The 22566-nt window shown below is 46.3% G+C and overlaps 1 protein-coding gene and 1 long non-coding RNA gene across 2 annotated transcripts in view; one reads left to right on the forward strand and one right to left on the reverse strand.

Moving 5' to 3' along the window:
- LOC105073995 (O-acyltransferase like protein) overlaps positions 1-11083 on the forward strand; it is a gene marked incomplete at its 5' end in the record, with an annotated part of 63338 nt that extends 52255 nt beyond the window's left edge. The window contains 5 exons of the mRNA XM_074355264.1: positions 1116-1229; positions 2709-2841; positions 4541-4727; positions 6918-7060; positions 7372-11083. Of these exons, the coding sequence (XP_074211365.1) occupies positions 1116-1229; positions 2709-2841; positions 4541-4727; positions 6918-7060; positions 7372-7497 (703 nt within the window). The remainder of the gene's footprint in view (positions 1-1115; positions 1230-2708; positions 2842-4540; positions 4728-6917; positions 7061-7371) is intronic.
- A 2466-nt stretch (positions 11084-13549) lies between these two features.
- On the reverse strand, positions 13550-22527 carry LOC141575622 (uncharacterized). Its single transcript, XR_012503297.1, has 2 exons — positions 17229-22527; positions 13550-15397 (listed from the first exon to the last, which is right to left on the reverse strand). It is a non-coding gene; the product is annotated as an uncharacterized LOC141575622 (long non-coding RNA).
- Positions 22528-22566: the final 39 nt, after the last annotated feature.

Below are 22566 nucleotides of genomic sequence, written 5' to 3' on the forward strand. Positions count from 1 at the left end.
AACCCCCCTCCGGCAGACATGACTAGTCAATCACAGCACCACTGAGCCAAGCCCCTCCTCCATTCCAAGCATTAGCACTAAACTAGAATTGGCCCTCCGTGCGGAAATCATTTGCCCCTTGCATCACTGTGGTGATAAGCAGAATGGTACCTCATCCCTTCCTCATGAAGAACCATAGCGACTTCCAAAAGTGAAATAAGATTGCCAAAGGCATTCTCCGGGCCGGGTTGTGTCTGGATGGTCTGGCACCCGAGTTTGACATTTCTTCTATGTCATGGCAGACCCCCCCAATTCCGAGTGCCTTGGAATTGGTACTTGCTCTGAGCCTGTGTCCCCAGATCTCATTTTCCACCCCAGAACCTCCTGCTTACTACAGCTGGGACTCCTTCAGGAACCTTCCCAGCCGTACGCATGCAGAGTCCCAAATTGTGGAGGAATTAATTTTTGTGGGGCCTTTGACCCACGGGGGATAGAAGACAGTAGGAAAGGACTTCTCTTTTTCAACCCTCAGGACAGTTTTGAGGTGCCTTTCATAAGGCTCCACAGAACATTCTGGAAGAACCGTGATAATGCATCCTTGCATGGGCCTTCCCTACTTCCCTGTTTCACAGCCATCCCTCATTCTTACCCCCAAATGAACTTCCTGCACCCAGACATTTGTCAGACTCCGCATTCAGGTTGGGGGAGGATCCCTGGGTCCCCCTCTTACCCTGCCTCCCTCCCCTGTGCCCTACCTGTGCCTGACAGTCATCTCTCTCCTGAATCACCCACCACTTGTGTCTGTACAGTGCTTCGTGGGTGGCAAGGGACACTCCCAGGCCTGGCCTTGTTTCGAGCTGCACATTCGATTTCAGGGTGAAGAAGAGGAAATTCCAGTTGAAGGCCCCACTCAGGGCCGAGCAGCTTAATAAATGGTCAAGACTAAAGGCTGACTCAGGCAAACTGCAGCCCAGCTCTCGCCCTGCTCCAGCACGGCTGCCCCCAGTCAGCCTCTCGCAAAGGCAGGCTGGCAGGAAGCACCTCTGATTGCTAAGGATGCACGTCGTTCGGAGCCACAAGTTTTGCGGTGAAGGACGGTGAAGGGCGCTCCTATCAACGTCCTCTCTTTTTTGCAGAAGTCAACACGCCCTTGTCCTCCTTGGGGCCACGCTGTTCTTGGCATCTTTCTCCGCCGCTGCTCTGCTCACCCTGGTTTATGACCTTCCGGTGGCGGCTCCGTCGGAGGCAAGGTACCCTGGGCTCCCAGCCCGCGCTGCTCTGTCCCTCGCCTGCCCCGGGAACGGCCAGGGCCTCCCAGGCAGGGCCGCTGTTGGCACTGTGCGAATCGGCTCCTGGAAAAACCGGGTGGGAACTGTTGGGCCTGGTTGAGAACGGTTTCCAAAATTTCGAACCCTTCAACCTGCGCTGGGGTCTTCTCTGAAAGTACAGGGAACTCACCGCTGCCCATTGAAATGCTTCTCGGAGGAAAGGAGCGCCCCCACGTGGCTGTATTGTGTCGGTCCTCCGCGGCGACCTGCCGCTTGCAAGCGCTATTATGGGGAGAGGCTGAAATGTAAGGAAGGTGGGGTTACCCCTTCAAGGTCACACGCCTAGGCAGTGGCATAGGTGTGAGCTGAACCTAGGAGCTTACCCACTATGCTGTTTTGCCTCCCCAAATGATAGATACATAACATTCTTCCTTATAACCCCACTGTGTTACACAGGGAAAACTGGTGAGATTTCCCATTCATCGTCAGTGCAGCGGTCAGTGATACAAATGAAAATCGAACCCTGTCAGTCATCTGCTCAAATTAGTCTCAAAGTAGAATCCCTGTCTGACCTCATGTATCCCTCCCCTGCTTGCGGCCTCTGGCCCAGCCACACTGGCCTCCTTCCTTCCACACCCAGCACGCTCCTGCCTCAGGGCCTTTGCACTTGCTCTGCCCTCACAGGAGAATGCTTTTCCTTTAGAATCTAGATCTTGGCAGGGCTAGCTCCTTCACCTCCTACAGGTGTCTGGGCATATGTCACCTTCTTGGAGCAGCCTTCGCTGACCTCCTGGTGTAAAATAGTCCAGAACCTTGAGTGACACAAAAGTGCTCAAAGTGTATTGTGAGTGGACTACATGAATGAATGAGTGAATGAATGAATGACTACATCCTGGGTCTTTTGACGAGGGAAGCCTCATGCCCTTCTCATCATGTCATCAGCTTCTGTGGGCTTAGGAGCATAGCCAGGTGACTGAAAAGGAGGCTTACTCCTGCCTTGCCCAGCGGTTCTCAACTCTGGACACACTTGAGAGTTACCTGGGGAGAGTTTAATTCCCAGGGGTGCTTCCATCAAGCACCATTCTGGACCAGTTGAATCAGAATCTCCAGGGGTGTAGCCCACGCAACTGAATTTGTAAGAGCTTCCACAAAGAGGTCACTTCTGGGAAGCACATTTCTAGGGCTGTCCTGACATATCAGCCACCAGAAACAACTATTTGAAATGAATGCAGTGATCGTATTTCCTTGGGATCCAGGATGGAGGGGCCCAGGGGAATTTGGAATTTTAGGAAGCCCACTGCGGTCCAAGGCAGAATCTTGAGGTTGCTGTCTGGGGATCATTACCGAGGAAAAGAACACATGTGTCCCCAGTTTTCCTCTGGGTTTGCTGATTGCCCCAGTGGACATCTGAGGGATCCCCCTTTTCCACGTCCAGATCAAACGTGACCTTGTGTTTTTCAGTGAAAACGCGGCCGTGTTGTATTTCTCAGAGTACTACACCAAGCCCTACTGCCGACTCGGGCCGTTCCTCGTGGGCCTCTTTCTGAGCATTTTCATGCACCAAAACTACCAGGCAAACATCCTAAAAACCAAGGTAGATGGTTTCCCCATACCTCATTGTAAGGGCTGGGTCTGCTTGGGACTGGACTCGGAGTTGGACCACGTTTGGCCAAGCTCTTCCAAAGCCATGGGCAGGAGTCAGGCTTCCGGGTACTTTGTTGTGCTGTGGTGTGTGAGCAATGGCTCTTGGCACCAGAGGTAAGAGGAACCTTGTCTTCTTGCCAGAGCCTGACTCTCTGCTTTCTCACTGAGCTCCCCTAAGAAAGCTCCAGATCTGGAACCCAGAACTGGAGCCTTGGGACAGACTCAGAGAAATCACTGAAGCGGGAAAACGCACCCAAGGCGATTGTGACGGCAAGACCGTCTTCCGGAAGGTCATGGCTATGTGGGTTGGATTTTTAGTAGCACAAGCTCTTTGGTTTCTAGAGATCAGATTCTTGGTTAGTAGTTCAGGTTCGTGGTGCCGAGGGAGAAAATGGGTGTGAGCAGAGGGGAAAACCTAAGATGATGATGGAGCATTTGGGAAGCACTCTGAGGACCAGGTCAGGACCAGGGGGCATGCAGCTGGAACACAAGGCAAGCTGAGCTGGAGAAATGACTTAGAAGGGACGAGGAGGCCAGACTTTTAGGAGCCAGAAAATAAGGATGCAGAGTCCCCACTGGGGGAAGCTGGGGCACAGTCCAAGTGCTGGGAGTGAGAAAAGGGGGTCCTAGGCGGAAAGAGGGGCTTGTGGAGAGCCCCTGAGGAAGTACCTCTGTTCCCTGTGGCCAGAACCGAGGGCAGGAGCCACAGACTCAAGGAGGGGAGAGCTTCTCTTTAAAGACAAGATGGTAGATGATAAGGTGCTAGTTCAGTTCAGCGTTGATGTCATCATTGTGCTTTGGGAATTGGAACAGAGAAGGAAGAGAGACCCTTGGAAGATAGGTCTGGGTCTAAAAAAGTCAAGTAAGGTGATATAAGATCTAAAATCTTGAACTGAGCCCAATAGTTTAACTCACAGAGCTACTCTTTGGGCTGGAAACTTCTCTGTTCTCCTATTTCTTCCGCCATTTTATGTCCCCAGGGACAGGGGGACCCCAGGGACAGGCTGTGAGCTGGGGTCCCACACATTTATGGTGGGGGTACAACCAATCAAGGGGCCTTGCTTGGTTAGGGAACAGAATGGGAGGTCAGGAGTGGTGGGGGTGGGGTAGAGCATTGCCTTTTCTTTTTCTTTTAACTTTCATCTAAAAATTATTCACGATGCACTGCAAGTTGCAAAAACAGCACAAGAGGTCTTGTGTACCCTTGACCCATGTTTCTCCAGCAGTAACGTGTTACGTAACTACGGCACGTGATCACAACCGAGACATTGACACTGGCATAATCTGTAGACCTCAGATCTGCCAGTTTCCTGTGTACTCATTTGTGGGTGTGTAAAATGTTGTGTGATTTTATCACATGTGTAGATTTGTGTAACCACCACCATCAAAGTGCAGAACTCCTCTGCCACCACAATGATCACCCCTGTGCCACCTCTTCATGGTCACACACCCCGCTGTCCTCTACCCCACCCCAACCCCTTGTGACCACTAATCTGAACTTTCTGTCTGCCAAATTCAGGCGCTGATTGAGGCTTACAAACAGACACCTAGAGAGAGAATAACGACACACACAAGTCAGCTAGTGTGAAAGGAAGTAAATACACGATGGTCAAAACGGGCTGAGAACAGTGCCCTTCCTTCCCCCGTAGGTGCAGGCTCTGCTGGGATGGGTTTGCTGCCTGTCTACGCTGTTCCTAGTGGTAGCTCTGGCGTACGTGCTGGACGACACCTCCGTCTCCTCTCCAGTGGCCGCTGCTGGGTACCAGGCCCTCCATCGGACCCTGTGGGCGGCGGCTGTGGGATGGATCTTGCTTGCATGTCAGGAAGGCTATGGAGGTACGTGTAGCCATGCAGCACGGGGCTTGCGGGGGGACCACACTGGTCCGTTAAAGGCGACCGTGTGACAACGTAGTGTCTGCAGAGAGACTTTTATTTGCTGCTGAATGACTGCTGTTGACTCAAAAACAGCAATTTGTCCATATACTCAGGGAAAACCACCCACCTATTCTGGTTTAGATTATTAAGCTGGTTTATATACAATTGCAGGTTCTGAAAGGAAAATCTGCAGCCTCTCCAATGAAGCTAGTTTAGAAATTGGAGGAGAATAAGCAGGGTGATGTCGCGAGAAAAAAATATCACTGCTGGGCTAAGAATACTGGCCACACCCACCCTGGGCCTCGGTTTCCTCATCTGAGGGTGCAGACTGAAGAGTTGCCAAGACCCCCTTCAGCCCTTTGTTGCGTACTTTTTTTTAAAATGGAGGTACTGGGGATTGAACCTAGAACCTTGTGCATGCTAAGCATGTGCTCTACCACTGAGCTCTACCCTTCCCCACTCCCCCTTCAGCCCTTTGATAACCGGGGACACTTTCTATTGAGCACAGTTTTCAATGTCTGGGAAGTCAAGCAGAAAAAGAGCTTAATTGGAAAGAAAGGGATCTTCTCCAGATGAAAGATGTCTGTTCAAGTTACCTGACTTTTTTTTCTGCTTTCTCCTCTATTTGGCATGAGATAGGACTGGATGCTTACAGCAAATGACAGAATAAATTTCTGTTGTTTCAAGTCACCATGGAAGTCACCATGTTTGTGCAACTTGTCACAGCAGCCCTAGGAAATGAACCCAGAGCCGTATTAAATAATATAATTTCAGATGCAGATAAATATGGTAAATAAAAATAAATGAGGGATGAGGGGGTAATTGGATTAAGGGTGCATTTGCCAATGGGTGGCACAAAAGCATTGCAGGCAGAGGGCTGCTGAGGCAGAGTTCTCCAGGCTGGGAGGTGCTTAATGGGTGGGAGGAACAGCAAGACCAGTGAGGCCGGGATCAAGCAACAAGGAGGGAGAGAGACGGGAGTGAGGACAGAGGAGAAGGCGGCGGCCAGGTCACGCAGGGCCTTCATGACCATGGGGAAGAATCGGGGTTTTACTTTAAATGCCATGTGACATGATCTGATTTGTGATTTTAAAAGATTACTCTGGATGTTGCATGGAGACTTTAGGGTAGTAAGAGCAGAGAGACAATTGATCCATTGGGAAGATACAGCAGAGGTCCAGGGAGGAGGAGATGGAAGGTGTGATGCGGGTGATAGCAGAGGATTTCTTTTTTCTTTCCTTTTCTTTCCTTTTACCTTGAAACAACAGAAATTGATTCTCTTACAGTTCTGCAAGCTAGAAATCCAAAATCAAGGTGTTGTCAATGTCCATCTGGGAGCTCTGAGGGGGGATCTGCTCCTAGTTCCTCCTCATTCCTTTGTTCATCATCCCTTCAGTCTCTGCCTTCATCCTCACATGGCCTTCTCCTGTGTCTCTCCTCTGTGTCTGTGTCTCCTTTTCTGTCTGTTGCAAGGACGTTCATCTTTGGATTCAGGGCCCGCCCTAAGCCAGGAAGATATCTTGAGCTCCTTACCTTAATTATATCTGCAAAGACCCTTATTCCAAATAAGGCCACCTTCTGAGGTTCCAGGCGGACATAGCTCTTGGGAGACCACTGCTCAGTCCACTGCCGAGAGCCACGGGTCCTATTCAGAGAGGAATTTCTCATTGTATTTCATTTCAGTTTACTTAAGTTAAATAGCCACGTGTGTCTAGTAGCTAGCACATGGGGCAGTCCAGCTGTAGACGATGTACCAAGTTACAGAAGGTACACGGCCTCAGGCCCGGCGATGTTACCGGCCTTGTCCTAAGGCTCGTGTGGTGCACCTTGAACCAGAACCCAGGCAAGCGAAGGACTTCGCACCTTGTTTGATATGTGGAATGTTTTGTGATCAGTGGTTGAAGCCGCACAAAGGAAGTAAAATGACTGTAAATTCAATGTTAGCGTCTCTTATAATTTTCATATTCCTACAACGGGAAGTTGGAGTTTTTTGTCTTTGTACATCCTCTTTAAAATTACAGTGAATAAAGACCTCCTTAGAAGAAGTCCCCAGACTTAAGTGCAGAACCCAGAGGGAACAGTGATGTGCAGCGCCTTCCCAGGCCCGGGGAGGGGCTTGCGGCTCCATGAGTGGGTGCCTGTTCCCTCCAGGTCTGGTGAACCGGTTGCTTTCCTGCCGTCCCTGGACGTTCCTGGCCAGCATCAGCTACGCCTGCTACTTGGTGCACCCCATCCTCATCCTCCTCTACAATGGGCTCCAGGAGACGCTGATTCACTACACCGACACCAACATGGTGAGCCAGCCCCGGCTCTCAGCTCTGTCATAGCATCACGCTTTGCTGTCCCCTGGGACAGAGCAACCCACCGGCTTCTGTAGAAGCTGATTTTTTTGTTTGTTTGTTTTGTTAAAAGCTTATTGTTCTTTGCTTTATTGGAGGGAGAGGTTTAGCACAGGATAATATCTTTCTTTTTCCTTTATCTTTAATGTTTGGGCTGTTTGTCTTACTGATCTGTTTCATACAGCCCGGATGATACACTTTAAGACCCAAACACACTAGGCACCTGGTGGTAAGGCTGTATGCACTCCGCCCCTCTTTCTCTCCAGTTCTATCTTTTCTCTGGACACTGTGTGCTGACCTCCATCGCCGGGCTGGCCCTGACGCTCTTCATTGAGAAACCATGTCAGGAACTGAGGCGGTGCCTGCTGGGATCAGCGCCTGCAGGGCCATGAACTTCTTGCAAAACCCACAAGTGTGGATGGTGAGCAAAAGCAGGAGTGGCCTCATTTACATGATGAATGCTAGGGATCCCGAAAGGGGCATGAAACTGATTTTGTGAACGTTTAAGACATACAAGTTCTGTGTTTAATACATAAAAGTGTTGTGGGATAATCTGGTAGCACAATAATCATGCTCTAATGTACCTTTTTAACAAGAAACAAAAACCAAAAATTCCCCCAAAACTGGAGTTTTGAGGTCTCATCTTTTACGTTTTTTTCTATCTATAAATCTATATATTCTATGTATCAGTGGTCATAGGAAAGCATCAAATATGGTGAATTTAATGTACTTTGGGTCATAATGCTCACTTTTCTCAGTAAAATCACAGTATGTCATTTTTCACATCATAACTGTTTCTGTGTAGACTCGCTATCCTGGATGCTGTGACCCACTAGCGTGCACAATTCGTGGATCTGTCGCCACAGGCCTTCCACACGTTATCCGTTTTACAATATAGTCCATGATATGAGTTGGATTGTGTCCCCTGAAAAAGATATGAAGCCTAATCTCCCTTAGAAAGCGACCTGATTTGCAGGGAGGGTCTTTACAGAGACAATCAAGCTAAAAGGAGATCATGGGGGTCAGAGGGTGGATGGCCTTAATCCAATATGGCTGGTATCTGTATCAAATGGGGAAATCTGGACACAGAGAAGGACATGCACTGATGGCGACAACGTGAAGACACACAGGGAGAGTCTGGCCGCTGGCAAGCCAGGGAACGCTGAGGATTGCTGGCAAACACAGAAGCTGGAAGGGGCAAAGAAAGATTCCCCCCTAGAGGCCTCGGAGTGTACTTCCAGCCTCCAGGACAGTGCAGTGATACATTTCTGCTGTTTTAAACCAGTCAGTTTGTGGTTCTCTGTTACGGGAACCCTAGCAAATGAATACATTCCTGCAACACAACTCCTGTGTCTTCTGTCCCGACCCCCTCGGTTTCCAGCAACGAGGCCCAGAGATGCGGGGAGACTTTAAGGCCAAGTGGAGAATCTGGACGTCCAGGTTCTCAGGCTTGTCTTCCTTCCTGGGCGTGTAATTTCATGTTAACCATCCCTACTGACATATGTCTGACCTTACCTATAATAACGCTTTTTGTGTACTTAATAGTTGAAGGATTTATTAACAACCATGAGGTCACCAGGAGCTTATCGGCATGGGATGCTCCCCATCTGTGCAGGCTCTCTTTGCCTTCAAGTGAATTTGCAAGGAAGACCTCTGTGGTCGGGGGAGGGCTACAAACCCCATATCCTTTGACAGGGCAGCTGACAGCTAACCTTGTCCTTTTCCAGCCAGCCTTGGGGAGTAACATCTCCTTGAGGTCTGGTCTGGTCCGCTAGCAGAATATGACCCGAGTGAGGAGACAAGGCCCAGCCTGATGTGTTCAATCTGTAAAAAAAAACGCTCACCACTTTGGCTTTTTGGATAATTGCGAAGTTCACTGAGTTCCTCGGGAGCCCCCTGGTGGCCGATTTGAACCCTCTGGCTTAATTAGGCGATCTTGAGGGTGGGTGGCATTTACAGAAGGAACACTGCATTCCCGGTAGACCCCAGTGGGAGATGACTTGCCTGCGAACATTGCTCGGCAGTTCTGTTGCCAAGAGCTTCTAGTCATGAGGCTGGAAACCCAGGGTCCTTGGAAACAGCCTTCTGGTTATTGACATAGTCTTTGAAAGTTATTATTATTATTTTTTAAATAAGATAACAAAGCAAAACCCTCCCCACAACTGCAATTTCATGGAACAAAAAGTAGGGGCAGAGAAGTCCAGTTTTGTTCTGCCTATTATTTCAACCCCAAATTCCCTAGAAATTTAAGATTTATAGAATGTGTGGACCTTATTTGGATTCTGTAACAAACTAAAAAAATACGACGTTTATGACACAACTGGAAACTTGAGCCCTGCCAAAATATTTGATGATATTAAGGACTTACTAATTTTTTTTAATGTGATAATGTGTTTTTCAAGTCCTTATCTGTTAGATGCATACTGAAATATTTATGGAGAAAATAATATAAAATATAATATTTCTGTCACAACAATATAGGGAGGAAGTGGGATAGATGAAACTAGATTGGCCATTTAGGGATCATTTCGGAAGCTGGTGAGGCGTATATGGGACCTCATTAAACTGTTTTCTCTGTTTTTGTATATGTTTGAAGTTTGTATTAAAAACAGTGAAACAGATTTACAGAGGCAGCAGGCCTAAGGAGAGTAAGTGTCAATTTATGGGCGTTTTTTTCTAATTCCTCCTAAATCCTGAAATCTGTGTTTCATCCTCACACACCAACCTGTGGATAAAAATAGGTCCGATCAGTCTAGGATCACCCCCAATGGATCTAAAGGAACCCAGCCCTCCTTACATTCCTCCTGATTGGTTTTGGGAGAGACCAGCGATTCCTCGCTTGTCTTGTGAACACCTGGGCTCTGCTATTTCCTTTTTTTTATGAACTGGCTCTCCTCAGAGCTGCCCCATCCCTGCTCTCCTGGCCATCAGAACTGGTGGCGGGGGCCAGAGCCACCCATACCCACTCACGGCCCCACCCTCCTCTCCAAAGCATGCCGCCTCCTCCCCTGGCTTATCTGCGTGGGATGTGGGCCGGGCTGGCTTGGTGCTTGGGCCACTGTGTCCATTCAGAGCACAAATGGTCTCCACAAATGCCACTGCAGATAAATCCCCTCGCCCCCACTCATACCGTCTGTGCTTTCTCGCGCAGGCTTCGACGCAGGGCTGCTGGGTACTCATCATGTTTTCATAGAAACTGCTTTGGCAGTTTTTCCTCTTTCTAATGTAAGTCATCTCCCTTGGGTTCACTGAGTCTATGGGTGCTGGGATGGGGGGGGTGACCTGAGTGGTAACTGCTTCCTCTCTACATTTGTCCTGTTCACCGATACGTCTCTACTTCACCAGGTACACAGTAATGGAATCAACCCTGTCTCCCTTTATCCCTCCACTTCCACTCCCCAGCCTGGTAACCACAAGTTTGTTTTCTATGTCTGAGTCTGCTTCTGCTTTGTAAATAAGTACATTTGTCTCATTATTTTAGATTCCACTTTTAGGTGGTATCATATGGTATTTGTCTTTCTCTTTCTGGCTTACTTCACTTAGTATGACAATCTCCAGATCCATCTATGTTGCTGCAAAAGGCATTATTTTATTCTTTTTTATGGCTGTGTAATATTCCATTGTATAAACATACCACAACTTCTTTATCCAGTCATCTGTCAATGGACATTTAGGTTGTTTCCATTTCTTGGCTCTTGTATATAGTGCTGCTTAGCCCATTCACTTAAAAAAAATTTTTTTTAAATCAAAGTATAGTCAATTTACAATGCTGTCAGCCCATTCACTTTTAATGCTAATGGTGTTCTACAGTGTGCATGTGGGCCTTAAATGTTCATCCACTTATCAGTTGGTGAGTAGACGTTTGGTTTGTTTCGAGTGTTCATTATTGCAAGCATGGTTGTAACCAACTCCTTATACGTGTTTCCTCATGGAGATATGTTCATTTTCCAGGGTACATAGTCAGGAGCATCGTTGCAGGAGTATAAGGTGTATGTATATTCAACCTTACCTGACAATGTCACGCAGTTTCCTAAAGTGACTTTCCAAACTCACACCTCCGCTAGCAGTGGTAGGCTGCCTGCTGTATCCTGTTCTTCCATTGGCTGTTAGTCTTCTTCCTGCTGATCCTGAGATGTCCTTTCTGTATTCCAAAGTCTGATCCTTTGTCTCCTGTGTTGCAAATATCCCAGTCTGTGGCAACTTCGTATGTGGTGTGTTTCATATGCACGCTTTACATTTTAGAGTAGATGAAATTATCAGTCCTTTCCTTTTGGCTTGCACCTTTCAGATCTTATTGATGAAATCCATAGAAATATTCTTTTATGTTTTCTCCGTGGGGGAAAAAGACTCCAGTGAAAGTTCCTGATTTCATGCTGCGAGTTCTTTGAGTTGTTTGTAAGGCGGATTTGTAAGGTTAGAGCAGTTCTCTATGGGGTGGGGTGGGGGGTGGAAGTAATTTTGCCCCTCCAGGGGAGATTTGGCAATGTCTGCAGGTTTTTTTGTTGTGAGTAGAAGCCATGGATGCTGTTAAATGTCCTACAATAGCCATCTTCCAACCCCCGGTTGCAGAATTATCCAATAAAAAATGTCAGTAGCGCTCAGGTTGAGAGACCCTGAGCTAGGCAACAATGGTGAGGATTGCTGTGTTCACACAAACCAGGACTCAAACTCCTGCGTGGGGAGGACAGAGTGCTGTACCTGGGGCCGTCAGCACTTAGAAAAGTAACACTGGGTCTTTATGTGCTGAACTTGGTAAATATGCCCCAGCCAAGTGTGGCGAGTCTACAGCAGGGGACTTGACCGAATCCTCCAAACAACCAAATTTTTGCTCTAATCACAATAGGAGGGGGGCAGTGTCACCGCAGGGAGCTTTAATGAGGTTTTATTTCCATGCTAGTGAACCCTAACATGTATTATTTGTATCACGTGCTGTTTCAAAAGGCACATCATATTTTCTGGTCCCAAGAAAGTTATCACTTCATTGTTCATTTAAAAAATCATGCTCTTCATCTTGAGCTGGTGTCAGCGTGTCTGTTTCTTTCTCTGAAAAAAATGATGGAATTTGACAAGATTACTGATTCTCAGCAGGACTTCATCAAGGCCTGGGTGGGGAGCTGGTGACAGAGGGACAAGATGGGAGTGCCAGCAGCAGTGTTTGCCTGTGTGGCTGCAGAAAGCCGTACAACTGTGGGGAACAGGAGAAAGCTTTCTGCATTTTGCAATGGATTTGCAAGGCAGAGCTCCTCTTTCCTGGATGGTGCCTTCCCAGCTGGAGTCTAGGAGTTGTGTCCCCTTTAAGGATGGCCTAAATCTCAGCCCCCATCAGAGGGGAGTGGCAGGTTAACACGTGATCTCCAGCCTTCTTTCCAGCTGCCTGCCTTCTCTGTCATGATGCTGATTCCTGGGATGGCAAAGAGGAGGCTGTTAGGGCTCAACCCACTCTGTTCTTGGATGTGAATATTTCTCACTGGAACATCGAGGCTATGCTAACTTGGCATGTGGTTCTCCCGAACTGTGAGGCATCTTGCAGCTGGGGGGCTATTGCCCCTATGAAGAGATTATCCCTGGGGCCAGTTTCTAGGGAAGATGTCCTAAGACTGGACAGCTGAACTAAGAGGGCAGTATACTATAGCTGAAAGAGAGACCTCAGATAATTTCCTTTGTTCAAGGCTACATTGTCACAAAGTCTAGTGAAGGTGACAATTACCTGGGGATTTTGATGAAAATCAGGTTCCTGATTCTTACTTATTAGCAACCATAAACAGATGATTCTGATGACCATACTTTAGGAAACACTGATATTGACACGAATGGCCTGGATATCCCAAAATCTGCTCCTAGGGGCATACGATACTAAAGCAGTGCCCACACATGGAGCGGAATGTGGAAAAGGAAGCCACTAGGATCAGGAGGCTGCCACCTGCATACCAGCTCTCTTAGGGTCCTTCAGTCGGAGACCCCTGTAGCTGCACCAGGAAACAAGCTTGTTTAGCATCGCACAGCAGCACGCCTTCAGCTGGGGCCTCAGCTCCTTTGGGCTCAGCACAGATGCAACACAGAGGAGCCTCATTTTTCCTCTGCGAAGGGAAAGTTTAGTGCAGGATATCCTCCTGGTCAGCAGCGTGGTACTTAACCTTTCTTTCCCACCCTTTGGGGTTAGGTAAGTAAACTGGTTACAGTCTCAAATCTCTCCTCGAATATTAAATCTGTGCCCAGGACACATGTGCAATCTGAGCTTCGGGAATAACCCCGCAGTCCCATGGTTCCTCCATGTCAGTGACCCTCAGACTTTTGATTTCATGACCCCTTAACGCCTTCAAAATGACCCACAGAGCCTTTGCCTATTATGTGGGTTATACCTATTGACATTTACTGAATTAGAAACTAAAACCGAAAAAACATTTAAAATATTTACTTATTAATTCATTTAAATACAACAGTAAATTTATTATATGCTAACATATTTTTATGAAAAATATCTACATTTTCAAAATGAGAAATAGTAGTGAGAAGAATGCCATTGTGTTACAGTTTTGCAAATCTCTGTGATGTCCAGTTTGATAGAAGCTAATATTGGCTTCTTGTATCAGCTACTGCTTTCAGTCTGTTGCAATATCACGCATCATGTAGATTCTGGAAAACTCCAGGGTATACTTATGAGGGAATGAGAGGGTAAAAAAGGAAACAATGCCTTTGTATTGTTATGAAAATAGTTTTGACCTTGTGGATTCCCTGGAAGGCTCTCAGGGACTCTGGGTAGGGGCAGGGGGTACCAAGATCATATTCTGAGAATCACTGCTCTAAAATGCTATGCAAATTAAAGCAATAAATGACTCTAGTCATAAATATATCCTACCTAACGGAGGATCTCTGTGATAAAGCCCAACAAAATAGCTACTGAGCAGGAATTTATAATTTGTAAAAATGAAGACATGGTAAGATACATGCATGTACTCACATACATACAACATACATATGATACAACAGACGTACACATATTCATATAAACATGTTTTCTTTTTACTTTCCAAATTTCCTCTTAACTAAGTCTAGAAAAATCATTATTACCTGCCTCAATGGTTTCTCTTAACTCCTCTGCTCCTAAAACATTATGAAGCAGCAGATAAGCAACATCTATGTTGCTTTAGACCTGTGGAAGCATCTATGTCATGGCAGGTTTCCATCATCTTTCCCCCGTTGATGGGAGAAATCAATTCCTGGGCTCTGCTCCCACTTATTTGAAGAAATGCAATTGCAGAATCTAGTAGAACGCTTTCATTGCATGTGCTCAGGTGGCCACAAGAGGGCAGCACCTGAGAGACCAGTGCAGGGCCCCATGGCCATTTGAAACTCACCAGAAGCTCCCTAGGACAATTGCAGACTCGTTGAACTGTGAATTACAGGCGTCAGAATATTCATGGTTTCCTCTAAATGGCCAGCCTACTAGGGAATTTGGAATGTCGTGAGGACCAGAATAAGATTTCCACTTAATCCTTTTGGAAATACATCTATTATTTATAATCTAATGTATCTTTTATTTTCAACTGAAAACATGCCTTTTTTTGTGATTTCCACTGCCTTTTTCTGAGGCAGTTGAAGTGAAACTAATGTTTCATTCATTTTTCAATCATCAATATGAGGACTGCCTGTCAGACTCGACCTCAGAGTCCTTGGATCTTTAACACCCATGGTCTCAGACAAATGCCCGGATGCGCCGGCCTCACTTCTACCCCCACCCAATGCTGGACCTCCGTCCTTGGTGATGGAGACCACTCTGGAGGGCGCTGGTGTTCCTGGGTGAGAGGATACTGGGGGAACTGCTCAGCTCCAGCTTCACTTTGGGACCAGATGCTCAAGAGTTAGTGGCCTCTGGCATTGTCCAGCCCTCAGACTGACTTCCACAGTCCCTCTTAAAAGGCTCACTGGTGCATCTTTGGGACTTGAATGGAGTCCCGCAACACTGATGATGAAGCTGCTCTTGGAACCGCAGAGACACAAAAGTGCAGAGCATCTGGTAACACTGGCTGAGGCAGAGACCTGGGGAGATTTATATAAGCAAGTCCTTCTCTCTAGCAAGGTCCCTAGACCGGCAGCAGCAGCAGCATCAGGGAACTTGTGAGAAATGCATATCTTGGTTTCCACGCCAGACCACCTGCATCAGAAACTCTGGGGATGGAGCCCAGCAATCAGTGTCTCCACGGCCCTCTGGATAATTCTGATGCACCCTCAAGTTTGAGAACCGGCAGAGCGATATTTAAGTGGGAATGTTCGTGGCTGCAAAGCCAGATGAAGCTGGAAGTTAATTACAGAGGAAATGAGAGTGAGAACATAGAAGAAAAAAAAAAAGAAGTAAAAACAGAAAGGAGAAAAAATTTCAAGCAACCCTAGAGTTAAAAGAGCTTCCCCTCCCCCGCCTGGGTATGTGGGAAATGCTAAGTTGCACCTGCTCTAGGGTATGGTCAGCAACTGCTTATCCATCTATCTAGAGCTTTCCACCCTGCTATGTCAAATTTATTTTGACACTAAAAACAACTCTTGGGGTAGTGACCTTTTATTCAGCTAATATTCCTCCTCTCATTGCCTGCAAAAGCATACAGAGAAACTGGAGGACTGATGAAAATCTTTAAAGTCTATTAAATACCAAAGCCTTCCCAAACACCGTGTACTTTTCAGAGAGAGTTTCTTTTTATTGGGGTTTCGGATTATTGAAAGGTTATCTGTCTCCTGTTCCAAGAGGGATTAAAATAAAACAAAAGAAAGGAGAACATATTGTGATGTGTGATGTGTGATGTGTGATGTGTGCTTTCCTCCCTCAACTGGCCGTGCCTGGCTGACTGCCGCTGTGGACAGCTCGTTGGGAGATTCCAAAGTCCTTCCCGGAAAACATCAGCATGAGCCCAGGAGGCAGAAGCTGATGTAGGTGGTGGATCAGCAGTTCTTCCTGGAATGAGAAGGTTTCCCTGCGGGAAGTGATACCTTCCAAGTCTCTGCAGTGCTCACTGCCGGAGGGGCATGTGACCGCCTCGTGCCTCAGTTTCTATTTTATGGAAAGTGGTAACTTCAGGGTGTTTGCAGCTCGACAGCCACTGTGCCCCTTCTGTTCATTTCTATTCCTTCTCTCTCCTCTCTTTACTCTTCTGGCTCTGTTCTGTTTTACAGCTGTCTCTAGTCCTTGAATTTCTCTCTCTGATCCAAACATTTTGTGCTGTTTCATAATCTTAATTTTCATTTCATCCAGCGAGCCACTTCTCTGTCTTGTTTTGAGCCTCACAAAATCATTTATGCCTTGAGGTATAGCAGAATTGGAAGTTAGAAGACCTGATTTTGAATCGTTAAGCAAGCCTCCAGAGTTAGCCTCCATTTCCCCATCTGTAAAGTTTTTACCGTGTACCAGACAGGATTCTCTCATTTAATCCTCACAGCAAACCTTTGAAATAGGTACTAAACAACATTGGAAGTAGATGCTATTAATATCCCCACTTTATATTGAGGAAATTGAAGCTCAGAGGAGTTGAGTGAGTTCCCCAAGATCACGCAGCCAGTAAATGGCAGAGCAGGGATTCCAATCAGGCACCGGACCCCAGAGGCTGAGCCCTCAACATGACTTGTTACTAACTTTGCAGTTTTGTTATAAGAAGGAAATGAAACAATATCTGTAAGAACCTTTTGAAAAATATTAAATCACCATATGAAGGAGAAAAAGCATGCTATATTTTTTTTCAAGCTAGTAGGACTCCCCCAACCCCACCCTCCACTTTCCATACTGTTTCTGTTCAAATTGTCTGGTCAAATTGTTTGACCAAAGTGGTCAAATAAGAGGGAACAAAAGGAAAACAATCTTAAAAGTCTGAAGCACAAATTTAGAAACTGTAAGGTGAAGCTGAGTGCCGGCTAGTGCGGCCAGGGCAATAAAACAGGCCTGCCTTCCTCACTGCAGTCCCAGACCTCCCCCTCCCCAAACCCCAGAATAACAAGCAGAGCCTGGCTGATCTGCAGGGACTAATCGGAACCTAACCCCAGTGCTTTCTCTCAGCTAATGGAGTTTTTTTCTTCTCCTTATAATTTTCTTTCTTCTCCATCCTCATTTCTCTCTCTCCCTAAGTCCCCTGCTCCATCTCCTCACCTTTTCCCTCCTTGTGAGAGAGACTGGTATTTATCCACCAACATCCCTGTTCTCTTTTGTCCATCAGAGCAGACCCATGAGAGCAGTTACTCAGTAGTGAGGCGCATGGTTGCCCCGCTGGATGCCACTTCCGGCCTCCTTTGCTGGTACAGCCACGTGATCAAGCTCCCACCAATAGAAGGTGAGCAGAAGTGGTGTGTGCCACCACCAGGGACATATGACAGCTGTGGGCCGGCTTCCTGTGCTCTTCCCCCTTCCTGCAGCCTGGAACTCAAGACGTGGCAGAGAATCCTCCTTGACCACCCATGCGATGCCAGTGCCTAAGAGTTACGGAAGGGAGCCTTCCTGCAACCCATCTCACAAGAGTGAGAGAAACTTTGTTCTTTAAAACATTCTATTGTTGAGTCTCGTTGCCAGAGCAGGCTTTTTGGTTCTAATGAATACAGCTTTTCCCCTGGCCTTGCCCTCCTCTACCTCCCACCCCTCTGCAGGGTTCTAGAAGCAGCTTTGCTTCGTGGCAATCACAGGGTTGCGGGAGCTCTCTTTACTGAAATTAACAGAAAGGTACGAGAATGTGACTCTAATTGTCTCCATCTCAGAAGACCAATTGCAAACAGCTGTTAAAAATGAAATTTTTTTCTAATTATAAAAGAAACACTGGAACTAGTAAGTGATTATATACAGCAGGATTGCAGAATGCAAGGTTATATATGAAAATAAATCACTTTCTAGTAGAGCAGCAATGAACAAGTGGAATTTGAAATTTAAAAATATAACACCATCTACATTAGCACCCAGAAAAATGAAATACTTAGGTGTAAATCTAACAAAGTATGTACAAAACCTACACATAACTGGTGAAGGAAATCAAAGAACTAAATAAATGGAGAGAGATTCCATGTTTATATAGGGAAAGTCTCAGTATTTTAAAAATGTTAGTTTTTCCCAATTTGACCTATATATTCAGACCAATTCCATCAAAATTCCAGCAAGTTATTTTGTGAGTATCAGCAAACTGGGGAGGAAAGGGAGGAAGACTCAAAAATCTCAAAGTGACCCAGTTTTAAAACTGAAAGTAACTATATTAAGTTGCTGCAAACCAGGCAGAAGGGAGCTTTAATATAACTTTTCTAAGTTACAGGAAAATACAGTGAGACTTACACTTGCCACAGGACATTGGAGGTCACGTCTGTGTTTCTACAGATGAGAAGACTGTGGCCCAAGGAGGAAGATGGATGGTTTATGGTGACACCGCTGTGTGAGGGCAAGGCCAGGAGGAGAGCCCAGATCTCCTGAGTCTTATTCCAGGGTACCTGGCTCCACAGGGGATTGCTTCCTGTGTCTACCAAACTCTTTTAGAAAGTATTGAGCCTACCTAATGGAGCAAATGTAAGAAACCATTTCCCTAGCTTTTAAAAAAAATGGAGCATTCAGGTAAACTTGAAGTCAAATTTTACAATCTCATGATGGTCAAGTAGAATGGGACATAAATCGAAATGAGCATCTTTTGTTAATGAATGTTATCTTCCTTTCTCCCTCGTTCATTCATTCCTTCCCTCCCTCCTTCCTCTCATTCTTTCCCTCTCTCTCTCTCTCTCTTGCTCTCTCTCCCCCTCTCCCTCACCCTCTCTCCTTACTATCCCTAACACATTTCTTAGCATATGATTCCTCATGGCTGGTTGCAATAACTGTAAGGCACAGGAAGGTAATTAGAAGAATCAGCTGGATAAACAACAAGTTTTGACTGTATCGCACAGGGAACTGTGTTCAATATCTTGTAGTAACTTATAGTGAAAAAGAATATGAAAACAAATATATGCATGTTCCTATATAACTGAAACATTATGCTGTACACCAGAAATTGACACAACATTGTAAACTGACTATACTTCAAAATATATAAATATATATAAAAGAAGAATCAGCTGGGATAGAAGAGGGTGGCAGTTTGGCAAATGGCTTATTTTGACAAGAGCACTTAGGCATCAGCGTGGGAGAGAGATTGAGGAGGAGGGAGAGGCAGCCCACACTTCCACCCTTTGATGAGAACATCCTTGGATAACAGTGCAGTCCTTCTGAGACACATCCTTCCACAGATGCAGAAGACGGCAAAGGCAGAGAGCGACTCAGAATGCTGGTGTCTTGCACCATTAGCCAGATGCAGCTGACTCAGATCTGAGATGATGCGACTCATTTCTACCCAGCATGGCTCCAGTGTCCCTGCTGGGGCTGACTGGATTCCAAGTCATCCATCAGATGGCTTCCTGTTTGTGCTTTTAAGAATTTAAGAATGAGTCCTACCACTCTCCACCAAGCACGAGGAGAGCCGAGATTCCGCAGGGTTCGTGACACGGGGCTGAGGTGTTGGAAACCAACCTTACTGGATCAGAGAGAGAATGGGGTCGGGGGGCTTCTGAGGGTGGCAAGTATATCTATTCCAAATATACATCCAAGAACTGAGGAAATAACCCTAGGTGAGTCGGTACATCAACTGGTCCCCCTGTGAGTCAGACTTCAGCTAAGACTTAGTCTATCACCCGACCACCGTAAGCTCCTACTGTGACTTGTGGGCACAGTCACATTTCTGGTCTCTGGGAATTAAAATCAATCTAGAGACAGTGTAGGGTAATCCCCGAATGATCTGGGTATTTCCTTTTCCTCAGTGAGCAGTCATTCCTGTAGATAGCCACAGGCCCCACTGGGAAGTCTGGAGAAAGAGTTAAGGTGTGTGCTTCCTGACCTTGGGGAGGCTCCCTGAGGTGGGGGGGCCTGGGGCTGGGAAGGAGGGAGCTGGGGCTTATGGGAATCCCTGGGAATCCACGCCCTGGAGTGCTACTTACACTTGCTGGGAGCAGTTCTAGTTTACAGAAAAATCAAGTGGAAAGCAGTGATTTCCCATATATCCCCTTCCCTCACACAGGCACAGCCTCCCCACCACCAACATCCCCCACCGCAGGGGGACATTGGTTACAATTGATGAACCTCCGTTGACGCATCAATGTCACCCAAAGTCCCTCGTTTACATTAGGGCTCACCCTTGGTGTTGCAGGTTTGAACAAGTGTACAATGACATGTACCCACCAGTACAGCATCAGACAGTAGTTTCACTGTCCTCTGTGCCCTGCCAATCTGCCCCTCCCCACTGACCCCTGGCAACCACTGATCTTTTTACTGTGTCCATAGTTTTGCCTTTTCCAGAATGTCATATAGTGGGAACCATGGAATACGTAGTCTTTTCAAATCGGCTTATTTCACTTAGTAATACGCATTTAAGTGTCCTTCATATCTTTTCATGTCTTGATAGCTCATTTCTTTTTAGCATGGAATAATATCCCATTGTCTGGATGTACCGCAGTTTGTTTATCCATTTGCCCACTGAAGGGCATCTCGGTATCTTCCAAGTTTTAGCAATTGTGAATAAAGCTGTTATAAACATTCATGGGCAGGTTTCGTGTGGACATAAGTTTTCAACACCTTTGGGTAAATACTGAGGGGCATGATTGCTGGATCTTACAGTAAGAGTGTGTTTAGTTTTATAAGAAATTAACCAACTGTCTTCCAAAGTGGCTGTAACCAATATAGTTTTTAGTTTATGGATGAGGAAGAGGGTTCATGGAAGTTAATCAACTAGTCCAAGATTGGACAGTACATGGGGATTTCCACCCAATGTCTTTCTGCATTGCTCCTTACCCGGTGCTTAATCTAAGCAGGAGTAAGGAGGCAAAGTCCAAAGGATGTGACCTAAGGGCATTGGACTGGTAAAACCTAGGCCCCAGGTTTGTTGGTCACAGCGATGACTCTTCTCCCACAAACCTCCACTTGTAGCTTTCCTCGGTTCAACTGAGGGCAACTCTATCCTTCCGGTTTCTCAGGCTAAAAACCCTGGAGTCAGCCTTAACTTCTTTTCTTTCATAGTCTATATAACTCCTGTGGACTCTACTTTCAAAATATATCCAGCATCTGAACACATCTAAATACCTTCACTCCTACCATCTTGGTTCCAGCAGCTGTTAGTGCTAGTTTTAACAATCACTGTATTTCCTGATTGATGACAGTTTTATACATCTGATGTCTGGAAGAATTTTATGCAGCTTCTGGCTCCATACATTTCAAGCATTGTTGTTGTTTCTATTACCCAATACTTCCAAATCCAGGTGCTGTAGGACACTCTCATATCAGGCTACCACCCTGAGGGCAGCTTCCTGCTACGATGTTGGGTGAATTGGTGGAGTGGATGACAGTATTCCTAGAAGCCATTCCTACACCAGGATGGCAAGAAATGACCATGAATCATAAATATATCTACTAAACCCAAACTAAATGTATCTCCAACTCAATTTCTCCTTAGCTGGATCCTCAAAATGCTCCTTGTTCCTCCAACACGAAGGGAAGTATGAGGGAAGGGCAGTTGGAATGCAAAGAAACAGGAATTAACCAATAGCAATTCAAATATCTTCCTTTTGAAATTTTACAAAACCATACGACTATTTTTCTTCAAGGCTTTGGAAGGGGCCTTTGCAAATGAAGTGTCCCAAAGCATACATTTCACTAGCTTCCTGGTAAGTCAACTTTAAAAATATTTTAAATTGTCACCTGGGACCTTCCCCCAGAGCTTCGCTTCTCTCTTATCTGCTTTTCTTATTTCCACAGCACCACCACTCCTTAGGTATTGTATAATTTACTTATTCATTATGTCTCCTGGTGTCTTCACTGGTATTTCTTGTGTCTAGAATAGGGCCAGGCGCATAGTAGATGCTCCAGAAAGATTTGTGAATAAATGAATGAAATAAATAATGCATACATGAGTGAGTGATAATCTAGAATCGGGCCTACCATCATCCAGGATTTGGAAATTTAAAAATTTTAGTTGTATTCCACACTCTGCCACTTTACCTTGGCCATGCCATTTAACCTTTCTGGGCATCTGTTTCCTCGTGCATAAAGTTATTCATTTAATTAACAGCCGTTGCGATATAGCTACGCTCAAGAGTATATTTTTGCATCCTTTTGTTTCCTTGCTTTCAAATCCTACTACGCTGGCAGGGCGCGGAACTCGGCGTCTTGGAAAGTCCCGCCTCTTCAGGCCCTGCCCACCTGCCGAGCCCACCTTTAGGCTCCTCCCGGATTCAGCACAGCCCACCGCCCGTGTAGAAGCCCCGCCTTCCTTCGTCGCCGTCATCCAATAGCCAAGATACACGGCGAGGTGAGCGCGACGGAGCTTTAGGTGTCTTCTTGGCGCCTGACCAGAGTCTTGGGGAGCGCAGTTCTTCTTGAGGAGTCCCTTCTCCGAGTTGCCCGTGATATATGCAGGATCACCCGCTCCCCCACGTTCCCTCGA

The sequence above is a fragment of the Camelus bactrianus genome, chromosome 30 (genome assembly GCF_048773025.1).
Source record: "Camelus bactrianus isolate YW-2024 breed Bactrian camel chromosome 30, ASM4877302v1, whole genome shotgun sequence".
In the NCBI taxonomy this organism is placed as follows: Eukaryota; Metazoa; Chordata; class Mammalia; order Artiodactyla; family Camelidae; genus Camelus; species Camelus bactrianus.